Here is a 14,379-nt window from a genome sequence, read left to right as displayed (position 1 = left end):
TTTAAGGCCGGCAGAGTCATTACTGTCTGTCACAAAAATGCAAGCAGAGTAACTCACAGCAGACCAGCCCCAACACTCTTACCTTCAAAGTTTTGTAATAAATGGCCCTGTTGATCTCCAGCGGAAATAAATTCTGCTCTTCTCCGGAGCAAGCCCAATTCACATACCGCAGCCAGTTCCCCTTCTCTGGGTCCGTGGCATCAATGCACATCCATCCCAGATTTGGGTAATAGACCTTGGGGGAGGAAGGGAGGAAACACTGCTGTTCAAACAGGAGGGTCTCTTAAATGTTTCCATTTTCAACTTTCAAAACAATTCTTCAAGATACACAACATTCTACATTTCACAGAAACAAAACAAGCAATGGAGAAAACGAAAAACTGGAAACAGGAGATCCAAAACTGGTAATCCTCATTAAGTCACTTCTCTGCCTGGGCTGGAGTCATTTTTTTCTCCTAAACGTCAACGACAGGGGCGCCTGGGTGGCTCAGTGGGTTAAGCCGCTGCCTTCGGCTCAGGTCATGATCTCAGGGTCCTGGGATCGAGTCCCGCATCAGGCTCTCTGCTCAGCAGGGAGCCTGCTTCCCTCTCTCTCTCTCTGCCTGCCTCTCCGTCTACTTGTGATTTCTCTCTGTCAAATAAATAAATAAAATCTTTAAAAAAAAAAAAAGTCAACAACGACAGCAAATATGTGTAATGATCTCTCAGGGCTCTGCAAATACTATGTGCACACGAAGACAAGTGCGACCTCTATTTCCTAAATGTAACGTGTCAAGAGAGTGAGCTTCCAGCAGCACCCAAGTCCCCTGAGTGTTCTGGGTGGTTCTGCGGGTCGAATGTGGGGACCCCATCCTGCCGGACTACACGGTTCAGCGGGTCCCTTTGCTTCAGTGAGTGAACGTGCAGTGTGAACCTCCACGTGGATGACAGGACACGATGCTTTTGCAGCCTCAGCCGACCCCCCCAAAACCTTCTCTACCTAATCATCTGTTAGGACTCTGGTGCTAGGAACATACTCCGGGAAGTATCGGGGTCCTTCCAAAGAGAAGACCAGTAACGCGACCCCTCTTTCAGGACTCAGATCAAACATACTCATCCGCTCTCAGTCAATGTCCCCGCCCACCCTCGCCATGCTTCCGGCACTTCTCATTCCCTCATTTTACAGAAAATCTAATTAGAAACTATTTCTAACTTTTATCTTTGTATACACACATACACATATACGCACATATATAAGCAAACATACATATATATAATCTCATATATATGTATACTTTAATATACACATATATACTTTGCATGTATGTATATATGTGTATATTATATATGTGTACGTGTATGTGTGTGTGTGTACTTTACTTCCCCCAAACTAGACTATAAAACACTGAATTAGGCACTGAAATAGAACCACAGGACAAATTGCTGACAGACCTGTCAAAAATAAAGCAAAAGAACTACGTCTTCTACTTTTTTCTTGAGGAGGAAAGGAAAGACTCTCATTGCTCCCATTTCTTCCCTCCCCATACAAAGCCATGACCACCCCCCCCCCATTTCTTCTTTTCTCTCCTGCCCACATGACACACACTTCTTAACCGTAGCTTTCCCTCTGGAACAAAGCGCTCACTCTTCATCTCAGCCTTTTTTTTTTTTTTTTTAAGATTTTATTTATTTATTTGACAGAGAGAGAGATCACAAGTAGGCAGAGAAGCTGGCAGAGAGAGAGGAGGAAGCAGGTTCCCAGCTGAGCAGAGAGCCGGATATGGGGCTCGATCCCAGGACCCTGAGATCATGACCTGAGCTGAAGGCAGAGGCTTTAACCCTCTGAGCCACCCAGGCGCCCCCACTCTCAGCCCTTTCGAGCATGCCAGCGTAGCCGAGCCTGTGTCTATCGGGAGGCGGCACCCCCCTCACTGTGTACGGACCATTCTGCTTCCCTGGTGGCAGTCAGATGTCAGGCGTTTTCTGTTATCATATCATTTAACCCTATGAAGCAGGTTCATTTTTTTTTTTTAACATGGGGAAAATGAGGATCACGAGTTCAACTGGACTTTCCTGAAATGACCCACTTACTTAAACCAAATCTGTCTGACCTAGACCATACTTAACAGCACCTCCCTTGACCATCCCAGTTAAAACCACAAATCCTTCTATTCCCATCAACCCCCAGCCATATCCCCGGTTTATTTTTCTTCATAGCATTTACACTTTTTTACAGTATGAGATCATCTCCTTCCTTCCTTCTTTTATTTAGTGACTGCATCTTCACACCAGAGCATTAACTCCATGAAGAAAAGCCACGTCAGCCTTTTCGCTCACTGGAGCACTCCTGAGATGTGACCGGAGCCTGGCATTGGTAGGGCCCTCAATGAGTTAAGTACGGAAAGGATAAAAGGATGCTGTTAGTACGAATGTGTTGCTGCCCTCAGGTAAGGACCACCAGCTAGGTGACAGATGCCATACCAAGGAGAGTATTTTCACTATCCTTTGTCGCCTGAGTTTATTCAGAAATTGGCTCTCTACCTGCACCACGCTAAAGAAAAGTTATCCGTGTCACATTAGATCCCTTTTCGAATTGCTCACACACACACACACACACTCCCCTCTCTTCAGAGAAAGGGAAGTCCCCAAATTGCATGTTACAAAGAGAGAGAAACAGCATCCCAATGCAAGACTTTTTTTTTTTTACAATGCAAGGGGGCTTTACTTTAAAATCTTTAAAAGACATCCGTCATGTTTGCCAATGACAGAAGAGAAAGGAAGTAATTGTACTTTGCAGTCTGTCTCTGTTACTTTTTATTAGCTTGGGGATCAAAAGTATTGTTTCGATTTATCACAGTGGATGGCACAGTCCTACTCACTCCCCACGGACATACTGACACAGATGCAGAAACCAACAGGTCGAACAGAGATGGTACTGGAAAACCCCAGATAGTCAAAGAAGGCAGCTGGGGAGAGACACCAAGTCTGCCCACAGACCTGAGGATGACAATACCAACTGTGCCCAAAGTTCCTAGCCCCCAGGTCAACACAGACCTCTGCTGGTCCATTTTGTGAATTCCTTATTTATGTATGGTTCATTTTGTTTCAAAATGGATGAAAACATTAGTTAAGTCATACTTAAACTAAAACATTTATTTCACAGAAAAAGAGGAACACCTCAATTTTTTAAATGTACAGAAATAATTCACAAAGGAACACATATGGCCAAAACCTCATGAAAAAAAAATTATACTTTAATCAGTTAAAATTAATTTAATTAGTTTAATTAGTTTAATTAAACTAGTTCATTAAACTAAACTAGAAATATAATAGTCAAAAATAACTTCAAATGAAATAATTTTTACCTATCAAACTGGTAAAAAAAAGATTTTAAGAGGGAAAAAAAAAAGATTAGAAAGCAAACATCCCCACACACAATGCTGATCAGAGAATAAACTGGTTATCATTCTTTGGATGGAATTTCGTAGCCCATAACAAAAAAAGTTTTAAAATGTACACACACTTTAGCTAGCATATACACTTATAGGAATTTATTCTCATGACATAATTGGCAATTATACTAAGATATATGTACAAGAACAACAGTGTATGGGACACCTGGGTGGCTCAGTCGGTTAAGCCGCTGCCTTTGACTCAGGTCATGATCCCAGGGTTCTGGGACTGAGTCCCACATGGGGCTCTTTGCTTGGCGGGGAGCCTGCTTCTCCCTCTGCCTCTGCCTGCCATTCCCTCTGCTTGTGTGCTCTCGCTCTCTCTCTGACAAATAAATAAATAAAGCCTTTAAAAACAAAAACAAAAAACTTTAAAAAAAGGAACAACAGTGTCTTTTAATACAGACTGTTTCCAATTAATTGCCAAGTGGAAAACACAATGGATTAGCTCAGGATGATAATGCATGCACATAGCAGAATACTAAACAGACATTAAAAAGTACTTTTGTGTAAACAATTGGTTTATGTGGAATCTTCTATTTTGTTACATACTTCTATAACCCATAAGAATTTTTCCAATGAACACACATTATTTCTATAATTGGAAGAAAAAACAAAGCCAACGAAAAGCTGGAGGAATATTTTTATTGGTATAAAAGACAGTCATAAAACTACTGACAAATGAATAAAGCCACTTAAAGAAAGCATGGTTTAAGATGATACCATTTTTTTTCTTTTGGGGTTTTTTTAAAGATTTTATCTAAGAAAGACCATAAGCAGGAGGAGGGGCAGAGGGAGAGCAGGGAGCCAGACGTGGAGCTCGATCCCAGGACCCCAAGATCATGACCTGAGCCTATGGCAGATGCTTAACCCACTGAGCCACCCAAGTGCCCTCACCACCTCTGTTTTAAACATAAGAACACAGGGGCGCCTGGGTGGCTCAGATGGTTCTTCAACTCATGTCATGATCTCCAGGTCCTGGGATTGAGTCCCACAGCAGGCTCCCAGCTCAGCAAGGAGTCTGCTTCTTCCTTTCCCCTTGCTTGTGCTCTGTCTCTCTCCTTCAAACAGATAAATAAATCTTAAAAAAAAAAAAAAAAATTAAACATAGGACTACATGAAGAGAAAAATTACCTGATTCTAAATACACGAACCCATTAGTAATGGTTTTCTCTGAGAAGTGGGATTACCCATCATCTTTCTTTCTTTCTCCTGCTTAGCTGAATTTCCTGCCTTTCCTCCGCTGACTTAGTATAATCTCTAAGTAAAAATGGATGTGGGTGGGGAGACCACGTCCGTCTCCAGCATGGAAGCCCCAGCGTCACTGAAGGCAGCCAAGGCCGGCTGACACTCCTCGTGCCATCATTATCATCACACACATTTTTTTTAAAGTACGTAGCTTTCTCATATTTACTGAGAATCTAATCTCATAATTAGGAACGGGGATGAAAACGTGTTTTTATACAATTTCTCTTTCAGCGGGCCAAACCTTGGTTCCCAATCAGAATTCACTTCAGTGCCTGACACACAAAACCCAAACATTGAGATGTGCCCGCGCTCTGCTGAGTGTTAACTACCAGTACGAGACCTCGAAAGTGCTGCAGCACCAGGAGAACCAACCAGAATCCCTTCCTTTCCCTCAAAGGTAATGCAAAGGCAGGTAAAACTCCGACTCTAGCTCAGACTCAACAAATGATATGCAACAAATCTATTTCTAAAATCTTTATAATGACCAAAAAATATTTTCATATAATCAATAATTTTTCTTGACTCAATCTATAAAACAGTCCCTTTTAACAAAGCAGAGGTACCTGATTACATATATACAGACAATTCTTACGCATTAACCTTCAGCTGGAAATTCCCTACTTGGAGAAGAACAACTCAGGAGGAGGAACTCGTCCACCTCAAGCATAGGGCTAGATGCTTAATGTGTTCTTTTATTTATTTAACCTTTGCAAGAACCCTATGAAACATTACGAAGCCCCTTTTTAAAAATAAGACACTAGGGAAGGTTGGTAATTTTACTAGAATACTAAAGTCACTGAAAGTCGGAGCCAAGATTCAAACCTGGTTCCCTCACTTATGCCTCCATTTCAATTTTCCTCTTTCCAAACCCTTCCTCCTACCCTCCACCTTCCCTCTGTTATCGAGACCAGACCTCCTTTCTGCCCTTAACCACCGAGCACAGACTGGATGTTAACTCTTTGTCAAACACAACAACATCTTTATGCCACTCAACTTCCATTCAATTTAATCCAGTCATTGTGAAATAGCCATAAAATCAAAATTCAGTACACACTCCAATTTAAAAATGCATCAAAATTAAAGCCTCCTGACACATAAAGAACATTTTGCAAAGAACAAACCAAACTATTAAACACGCTGACTTCATGGGTGGGGGGTGAGAGTTTTCACTTAGCTTCCTTATCATTTACTTGTTCTACTCTACATGCGCTAATTCAAAATCATAAACCGAAAAACTTCTCATTCAGTTGATGCAAAGGTCCATCGTTCAAATCCTCAGCTGCTGGCCTGTGAGGTCCTTATCCACTCTCAACTAGAGTAACCAACTTACTCTGAAAGAAATCACTCCCCGGAATTAAGCAGGGCACTGAGGATGCCTCCTCATACTGAACCAACTCTGAGGCAGAGACAGGTCTTTTCTGCATCCAAACAGCCCCCCCAAAATTACGAGTCTACAGAGATAAAGCCATTCTGTTGGCTATTCTCTGGACTTGCCCTTCAAAGAGCTCTAATGTATTATTAACGGCGGGACAGAACCTCTCCTGAAGGCTCATGCTCCTGAGGCTCCTTTCCACCTTTATTTCTCTGGGGATTTAGCTTGTTGGAATTTTCAATATTTTGATCTATACACCGTTTCCCACTTTTCCCGTGTGTTCCTGGAAGACAGACAGTATCTACTACCATCCCCTCTTCCCTTTTCTCCTTTTGTTAGTCTTTTGTAACAAAAGTAAAGACTAACAAAAGGAGTAAAGGGAAGAGGGGAGGCTCACATCTCTACAAACCCAACAGGCAGAGCGTCTCTGTAAGTAAACAGCAACTCAGCTTGCAGAAGTCAGTTTCAGGATTCCCCCCCACACACAGTTATTCTAGGTTTTTGGTTCAAAATACAGCCCATGCTCTCTAACATTAGAAGGGAAAGAAATTCTAAGCAAAAATGAAGACCAGTAATCTTTTTAAAAAGTACTCAACTACAAATACATATTACAAATGTTTTTAGTCCTCTATAAGATCATACAAGTGTTTTTCTCTTATGTTCAAGTTCAACTAATATTTACTGAGCCATATTCATCTCTATCAAGTAATTTCATAAACGTCTTCTTATTTTGGGCCAAATAAACCTATGAGGAGCTTGCTATCCTTATCGAAAAGTAAGACAAAGAAGAAAAGGACAGCCTCACTTGGTATATGAGCATTTCAGTGAAAATATTTAATGAAAGTTACATCTTCCTAAGTTATTAACACTGCTACCTGGAAAATACCACACCTTCTTCTTGGTATGTTCACATTCCAGCCATTCTTGAGCTACAGAATTAGATAGTTGGAGGGCTTGTTAAGGACCGTTAAAACTGCCACCCCACGGGGCACCCGGATGGCTCAGCGGGTTGGGCCTCTGCCTTCGGCTCAGGTCATGATCTCGGGGGTCCTGGGATCGAGCCCCGCATCGGGTCCTGCTCAGTGGGAAGCCACTTCCCCCTCTTTCTCTGCCTGTCTCTCTGCCTACTTGTGATCTCTGTCTGTTCTGTCAAATTAATTAATTAATTAATTAAACAAACAAAACAAACCGAAACTGCCACCCCACGGAAATAACTCCCTGGAGGCTACAGACGAAAATGGATCTTTAGCACCAACTACTTCACTGCTCAGATTGCTTTAGAAAACCAAAGGCTTCTTTTTAGAACTATTTAAATACATTACTCTATCTGAAATATTCTGAATATTCTAGAATAAGAGAAATACAGGGGAATCCAATGGGTGGTGGCACATTTTACTACAATAAGCAAACTTGTAGGCAATCCCAAAATACAAATTTAAAAATTAAACAGGTGCGCTTCTCAAGCCTGGTAAACGACCAGCAATAAATATTTTCAGCTCAGCAGGCTACGCGGTCCCTATCAGAACCAGTCAGTTCTGCCAGCACAGGGCCACAGCAGCCACTGATAACATGCAAGTGAATGAGTGCAGCTATGTCCTAATACAACTCGATTCATCAGCTGACATCTCTGTTTCCTATCATTTCCACGTGTCATGAAACATTTGATTTTTTGTTTAAAAAAATGTAAATACCACTCATAGCTGCAGGGCTGTAAAGAACAGGTGGCAGCCTGCACGTCCATGTGACCCCGGGCTTTTTCTCTAGTACTACCCTCGTGCGGGTTAGAAGCTGGAAAGAAGAGCTGAATAGTACTTTCTGGAAAAAATGTTCTACAGGATCAGCTGACTGACTTTTCTACTCTCTTTTCTCTTCTTGCCTCCATTTTTAACTTAGAAATAATCTGAAATTAGAAGTGTTGAGCTAGCAAAGACGAGGGGATGCACTTGCTAACATCAAATGCTAACGGTACAGACAATTAAAGTCCTCTCATTATACAGAAAGAACTTAACAATTTTAGTTGAAACACAATTCTACATCTTCCTGCCATCCCCGACTCAAAAGTTGTTGCCTACATGAATGTCATGCAAATAGAACCAGGGAACTATTGGTTTTCGGGAGACATGGGTGGCACCTGCCTTTGGCTCAGGTCATGATCCCAGGGTCCTGGGATGGAGTCCCACATAGGGCTCCTTGCTCAGCAGGGTGCCTGCTTCTCCCTCTGCCAGCTGTTGTCCCTGCTTGTGCTCACTCTCTTGGCCTCTATCAAATAAATAAATAAATTCTTAAAAAAAAAAAAAAAAACTATCAGTTTTCATTTGTAAGAATGAGGCTAGGGGCAGGACGGGGAGGGAACACTATAAAAAAGATTAACAATACTAGGTTTTCAAAAGCTAGGGAAAAATATGTACTTTTGGTGGTTATGTAAATTAGTGGAATCCTTCTGGAGGTCTATTAGCAAAATTCACCAGATATGAAAATGTACATAACTTCGGACTTCTGGAATTATACTTCCAGAAATTTATCTTAAGAAGATAACCAAACAAGTGAGCAGCCACGTATAAAACAGTAAGCTTCATACTCAGAAGAACTGGTAATATCATGAAAAGATTAAAACTATTTAAAGGTTCAACAGGTTCAACAGTGGAAGGAATGCAATGGAATTCTAGGGGGCCGTAAGAAATAATGACAGAGACATGGGTATGTCCACTACATCCTGAAAGAGAAAAGCCCGACACAAAGCCGTATGCGCTGTTTGATCTCAATGGCGTGCGGTGTCTATATATGGTGTTTGTGTACCCACCAGTGGAGGGGACAGAAGAAAAACAGAGGAGCAGAGACTTAGAAGAATGTTCACCAAAATATTCACAGATGATTTTTCCTTTCTTGTTTATAGCTTATGGTATTATTTACATTACTCTACAATGAGCGTGTATTACATTTATAATTTAAAAAAGACTTATTGGAATGTACACCAAGAAGGAACCCTAAGGAAAACGAGGAATCTTGAGTGATAACGGGGCGCGAGTCCGGGTCCATCGAATGACTAACAGAGGCACCAGTCTGCCGCCGTAGCGGGGGAGACGGTGGTGTGGGAAATTCTCTGTACTTTCAGCTCAGTTTTGCCCTGAACCTAAAACTGCTCTAAAAAATAAAGTCTATTTAAAAACAAAAAAACAAAAAACTTACTAGAACAATTCACAGGCAAACCACCCAGAAGTTCATCTCATGGGAAGCGATCTGAGACCCATTTAGTGCATCTGAAAGGCTTTTGTCAGAAGTGGTTAGAATAGTGCAGATGGCTTGGGGGGGGAGACACGGGGGGGACTCACCGCAGCTCCCCTGCTAGCAAGCAGTTCCTCCCCAGAAACTGCTCAAAGAATGCTCTCCTCTTAGGAGAATCTGACTGTTTTGTGCATTCACCCTGAGGATACTCGTTTCTCTTCTGTTGTTTCTGATTTAATAGAATGTTTTCAGTGAAAGCTTAGAGGACTTAAGACTGTGTTAGATAATCAAAGGCTCAAGAAAAGCAATTTAACACTTTGTCTTAGATTAGCTTGAAAATGGAGTTCTAGCTGGGGCAAGAGACCAGGCTGCTAAAAGATAAGCCGGTTTTAAAGGGGCTTTAATGGAAGAACAAAAGCCAAGATGAGATTTTAATGATAAGCAGTTCTTGTTAGTTAATAAGAGGCATTTTGATGCAAGTCTGAGGCTAAGACCAAGGTTGGAATAAATTAATGGGGATATACTAAATTTTACTTGGTGTTTCTTTTTCTCTAGAAGAAATATATACATTCTAAATGATGCTTTCTATACTTTGCCTTACACATACCTCTACATACATGTCAGATCCTATCTACTTCTATTTTAACAGAAGGCTGTACCCTGTAGTCCGAACTACCTGAATGACATCCAGTTGTTTTTTTAACTTTAAGAAGGAAAAGTCAGCCATGACAAGAACTAAATCTTTAAAACTAACAAGAACTGGCCATGTCGTAGGATTCACCAACTGCAGTATAACAAACAGAGTACCTTAAGTTAGCAAGGCAGTATTAACGCACTTATAAGTAGAAATACAACAGCTAATAGGTCATGGCTCTAAATTACAATGTTCACCAAGCTGAGTATGAACTCCTACTACACACCAATGTCAATACAAATGAAGCTTTATCTACAAAGCATAGTATTAATCATTTACATACTATGCCCAAAATCTCCCAATCGTTATGTTGGGTAAAACAGATACAACAAACTTAGGGTAATATTAATATTCATGACATTTGTTTAAGCTTAGCATTATACACACAGAACTAAGCAATGCATTTCCTGGTTTCCAGATAGTAACCTGGGGGAACACATTTGTCGGTTCCCTTGGGAAATTTCTAAAATTAAAAATGTCGTTTACTTGGGGGCATAATTTTGTGGTCAAGACATTTTTAATCATTCAGGCGTTATCTTGAGTAATTAGTATCATTTTTTGGCTGGGCAGTTCTTCTACAAATACAGCACTCTTCTACCTCAGCAATAGTGAAACAGCAGAATGTGATTAAAATCCTCATTTCCTAAGGCCGCCAGGCGTTAACTGTCATCAGATTTACTGCAAGGGACTCACAACAAACAAACTCAAAATTACTGGAAGAAACTGCAGGAAATCTTCAAGTTAAGCAACACTGCTGGTCACACTGAACACAACAGCAAAATACCTCAGATGTACAAATGTCACAGAACTTCTCGATGGAAAGTATCCAGACATTTCCTGGGCAGATTTTATATTTAGGCCTGTATATGTTTACGTGTGAAAGAGATGTGAGTCAATTCGAGACTATCTGATAGAAATGCTTTTCTAATCGCCAAAAAACTTCCCTTGTTTTGAAAAGGAGCCACACCAGCTGAGATCCTATCAGAACAAGAGCAGCTTCCCCAGAGCACCTGATCTGAACTAAATTGCACGTAAATGCTGAACTTGCACACAGCGCTCCAGGAAATAGCTAGAACCGGCTTTATCTTCCTGGCTATCCTGGGTATTTTTTATTAACCCCATCTTTTTTTTTTTTTTTTTTTTTTAAGATTATTTATTTATTTATTTGACAGACAGAGATCACAAGTAGACAGAGAGGCAGGCAGAGAAAGAGGAGGAAGCAGGCTCCGCGCTGATCAGAGAGCCTGATGCGGGGCTCGATCCCAGGACCCTGAGATCATGATCTGAGCTGAAGGTAGAGGCTTTAACCCACTGAGCCACCCAGGTGCCCCTTAACCCCATCTTTAAATTGAGGGTTTGGGGCCCAGAGGTTAAGTACTCCAGAGAGTCACAAAGCTAAAGGGAGGATCTGAAGCCAACGCCTCGCTGCCAGCCAGGAGGCAGGGGTTCTGGCTCTGCATGAGCCGCCCGGAACCCGGGAGGAGCAGGGCACCTCCGCTCCTGACAGCTTCGCCTCGGTAAGGAACACGCTATCGCGTCGCGCTCCTCCAGCGTCCTCGCCAGAACGTGAAATCAACAAAACTGAAAGTCTTCTGAGGAGTCCGAAGCACTAAATATAAATGCGCCACGTGCTAAATATATCCAGCTCGGAATATTCCAGCAACACAGAGATTATTTCCTAAAACACAGAGAAGACCCTAGCGGTGCTCTATTTGTGGCCACCTTGGAGTGCCTTTTACGGTGTCTGTCTGCAAGCCTGCAAAGTGACAGACCAAAGTCTCAGCCCTCAGCGGAACACCCTGAACAAGGTAATGTTCAAAAGTAGATCAGACATTTATTGTTGAGGACAGCCAAGCAGCTTCAAAAGACAAATGTCAACAGCAGCTGTGTCCAAAGAAACACATTTTCTCTTTAATAAAAATATTCTTGAGGGGCCCCTGGGTGACTCAGTCAGTGGAGCACCCCGCTCTTGGTTTGGCTGTGGTCATGATCTTGGGGGGGGCGGGTTGTGGGATCAAGCCCCAGGTCAGCTCCCGGCTCAGCAGGGAGTCTGCATCCCTTCTTCCTCCCGGCCCACCCCTCCCCCCTCTCTCCAGCTCTCTCCCTAAAATAAATAAATCTTCCAAAAAATATATATTCTTCGCTTCTCAGCCTTTAGGTTAAGATCAAGTGTAGTGAAAAATACATATTCTTGATTTTAAAGCACATACTAAGATGACTTTTAATTTCACAATGTCAAATCCTTAGAGAATAAAACGATTTCTCAAAAAATGTACAGAACACTGATAAAGAGCCAGAATTCTTACCTCCCACATGTACACATTATTCTTAACCTGAGATCTTTTTTTCTTATCACCAACAAATGGCCCAAACTTTTTGCCTTTTAAAATTGGCTTAGTGGCCCAGACACCTGGAAAATAAAAGCAATATTTTTATAATGTTATTGTAGCTATTTTAAAGATTGAAGCGTTAAAGTCAATTCTGTTTCACAAAATAGTTAAAAGGCTAGCAATTAGCAAGATAATGTCAGGTCAAAGGAGACAAGTCAGAAGAAATCAAGTCTTCCACAAAGATTTTTATTTTTCTTCTTTATATTCTTCTGTAGTTCCCAAATAGTCTGTAAGAACCTACATTGTTTTATCAGTAGGAAAGAAATGGTTTATATTTGTTTCTATTTTGCACATGTAAAATTACCCAGAAGGTACAATCACAAATCCCCAGAGAACAGCACAGTCACAACTAAAGAGAAAAACAGGAGAAAGGAGTGAAACTAGAAATAATTCAAAACTCCTCTTTCTACTTTTCTACAGCTTTGAAATGGTCTCCAATGAACATGAATTGCTTTTATAAAGGCTTGGAAATGCCAATTTATGAATGGTATTTTTGAAGTTTGCTCAAAGTGGAACACCCTCTCCCCTCCAGCTAAGTCTCCTGAAACCTAAGCTGCTCTAACAACGCCCTCCGCAGAGCTTCCAATAGCCCAGAGCTACTCCTGCCGCTGACCCGCCGTCTTCCTGGGCTGTTCCTGGGTTCTGGGCACTGACCGGAAGGCAGGCGGACGAGCTGAAGCAGCAGCGGGCCAAACGGCGGGAGACAGCCCTGGCATCAATGAAAGCAGCACCCAGGGTGATGCTCACTGACAAGAGCCCTTTGGACATGTTCCTGCATCTTCTGCTCTCAGAGGATGCACAGAAGGAAGGTGGAGGTTGAGCCAGTCCTGTCCAGCTAGGAGGTTCAAATGTCCCTCTTCTGCAGGTCTATGAATCCAATTTCTTCTTTTTTTTTTTTTTTAAAGATTTAATCCATTTATTTGACAGAGATCACAAGCAGGCAGAGAGGCAGGCAGAGAGAGAGAGAGAGAGAGAGGAGGAAGCAGGCTCCCCGAAAGTCAGAGAGCCGGATGCGGGGCTCGATCCCAGGACCCTGAGATCATGACCTGAGCTGAAAGCAGAGGCCTTAACCCACTGAGCCACCCAGGCGCCCCTATGAACAATTTCTAACAAAGCTAACAGTCAGTTAGTGGAGCGAACAGTCAACCACCTTCATGTGAATGATACAATATAACTGCTCAAACCTGGCGATTCACAGACCTGTACCCCTGGGGATAAAAATATATTATATGTTTATAAAAAATTAAAAATTAAAAATTAAAAAAATATATATAACTGTTCAAGTAATTTCCTGAAAAATTCTTCAATGAGAATTAGGAAAAGCATTTTAACACTTTATTCACACACACATACACATGAACAGGAATCTCAGAAATACACCTTAAAAAAACAAAAAGGGATACAAACATGAGCTATTCCAAAACTATACTTTGACTAAATTTTTATAATTTGCTTCCTTATTAGCCTTTTGTCTAAAGATTAGGGCACAAAAACAACACTGAAAAAAACCAGTAAAAGCTGGGTTTGCATTCAATGGGAAATTCCGGCCAGAAGCATTCAGATCCACGCAGGTGGTCATTCAGTCAAGTACTAACTACTATGGTCCAGAACGGTGGGGTACTGGAGACAGAGGAAAGAAACGAAGGCACTCGCTATCAACGAAGGGGGCAGATGGGAAAACCAATACAAAACAATGAAATTAAATCTAACAGCGCACTCACACTCCAGTCCCAGTGAAATCAGAGAGGAGGGACCAGCACACGCAGTAGGAAGAAGAGCCCCGAGGAGACAGTGGGAGGGAATACTCAGGCGAAGTCACAAAGGACAGGGGGCGGGCGTGTGGATATTTCTGGTTTAGTTTTATAATTTCTGGGCACCCTGGATTCTTGACTGGAAAATGCAGAAATTCTACCATGATTTTCTAAGTCTAAGTGTAAATCTGTCACTTTGATGATGACCTCCCTACCTTACAAGCTCCCAAAGGATGCCTGGATACAGGCGGCTCTCCCTTCCCCTCCCCAT

General features: G+C 41.8%; 1 protein-coding gene across 5 annotated transcripts in view; it reads right to left on the bottom strand.

Moving 5' to 3' along the window:
• PRDM2 (PR/SET domain 2) overlaps positions 1 to 14,379 on the bottom strand; it is a 117,727-nt gene that overhangs the window by 71,657 nt on the left and 31,691 nt on the right. For all 5 annotated transcript variants that reach the window (XM_044237213.1, XM_044237208.1, XM_044237209.1 and 2 more), the window contains exons 4-5: positions 12,274 to 12,377; positions 83 to 235 (exon numbers count right to left, since the gene is read on the bottom strand). In XM_044237213.1, coding sequence (XP_044093148.1) covers positions 83 to 235; positions 12,274 to 12,377 — 257 coding nt within the window. The remainder of the gene's footprint in view (positions 1 to 82; positions 236 to 12,273; positions 12,378 to 14,379) is intronic.

This window comes from Neovison vison, chromosome 2 (assembly GCF_020171115.1).
Source record: "Neovison vison isolate M4711 chromosome 2, ASM_NN_V1, whole genome shotgun sequence".
In the NCBI taxonomy this organism is placed as follows: Eukaryota; Metazoa; Chordata; class Mammalia; order Carnivora; family Mustelidae; genus Neogale; species Neogale vison.
Note: the sequence above shows the minus strand (reverse complement) of the source record. Positions and strands in the feature narration are given on the sequence as shown.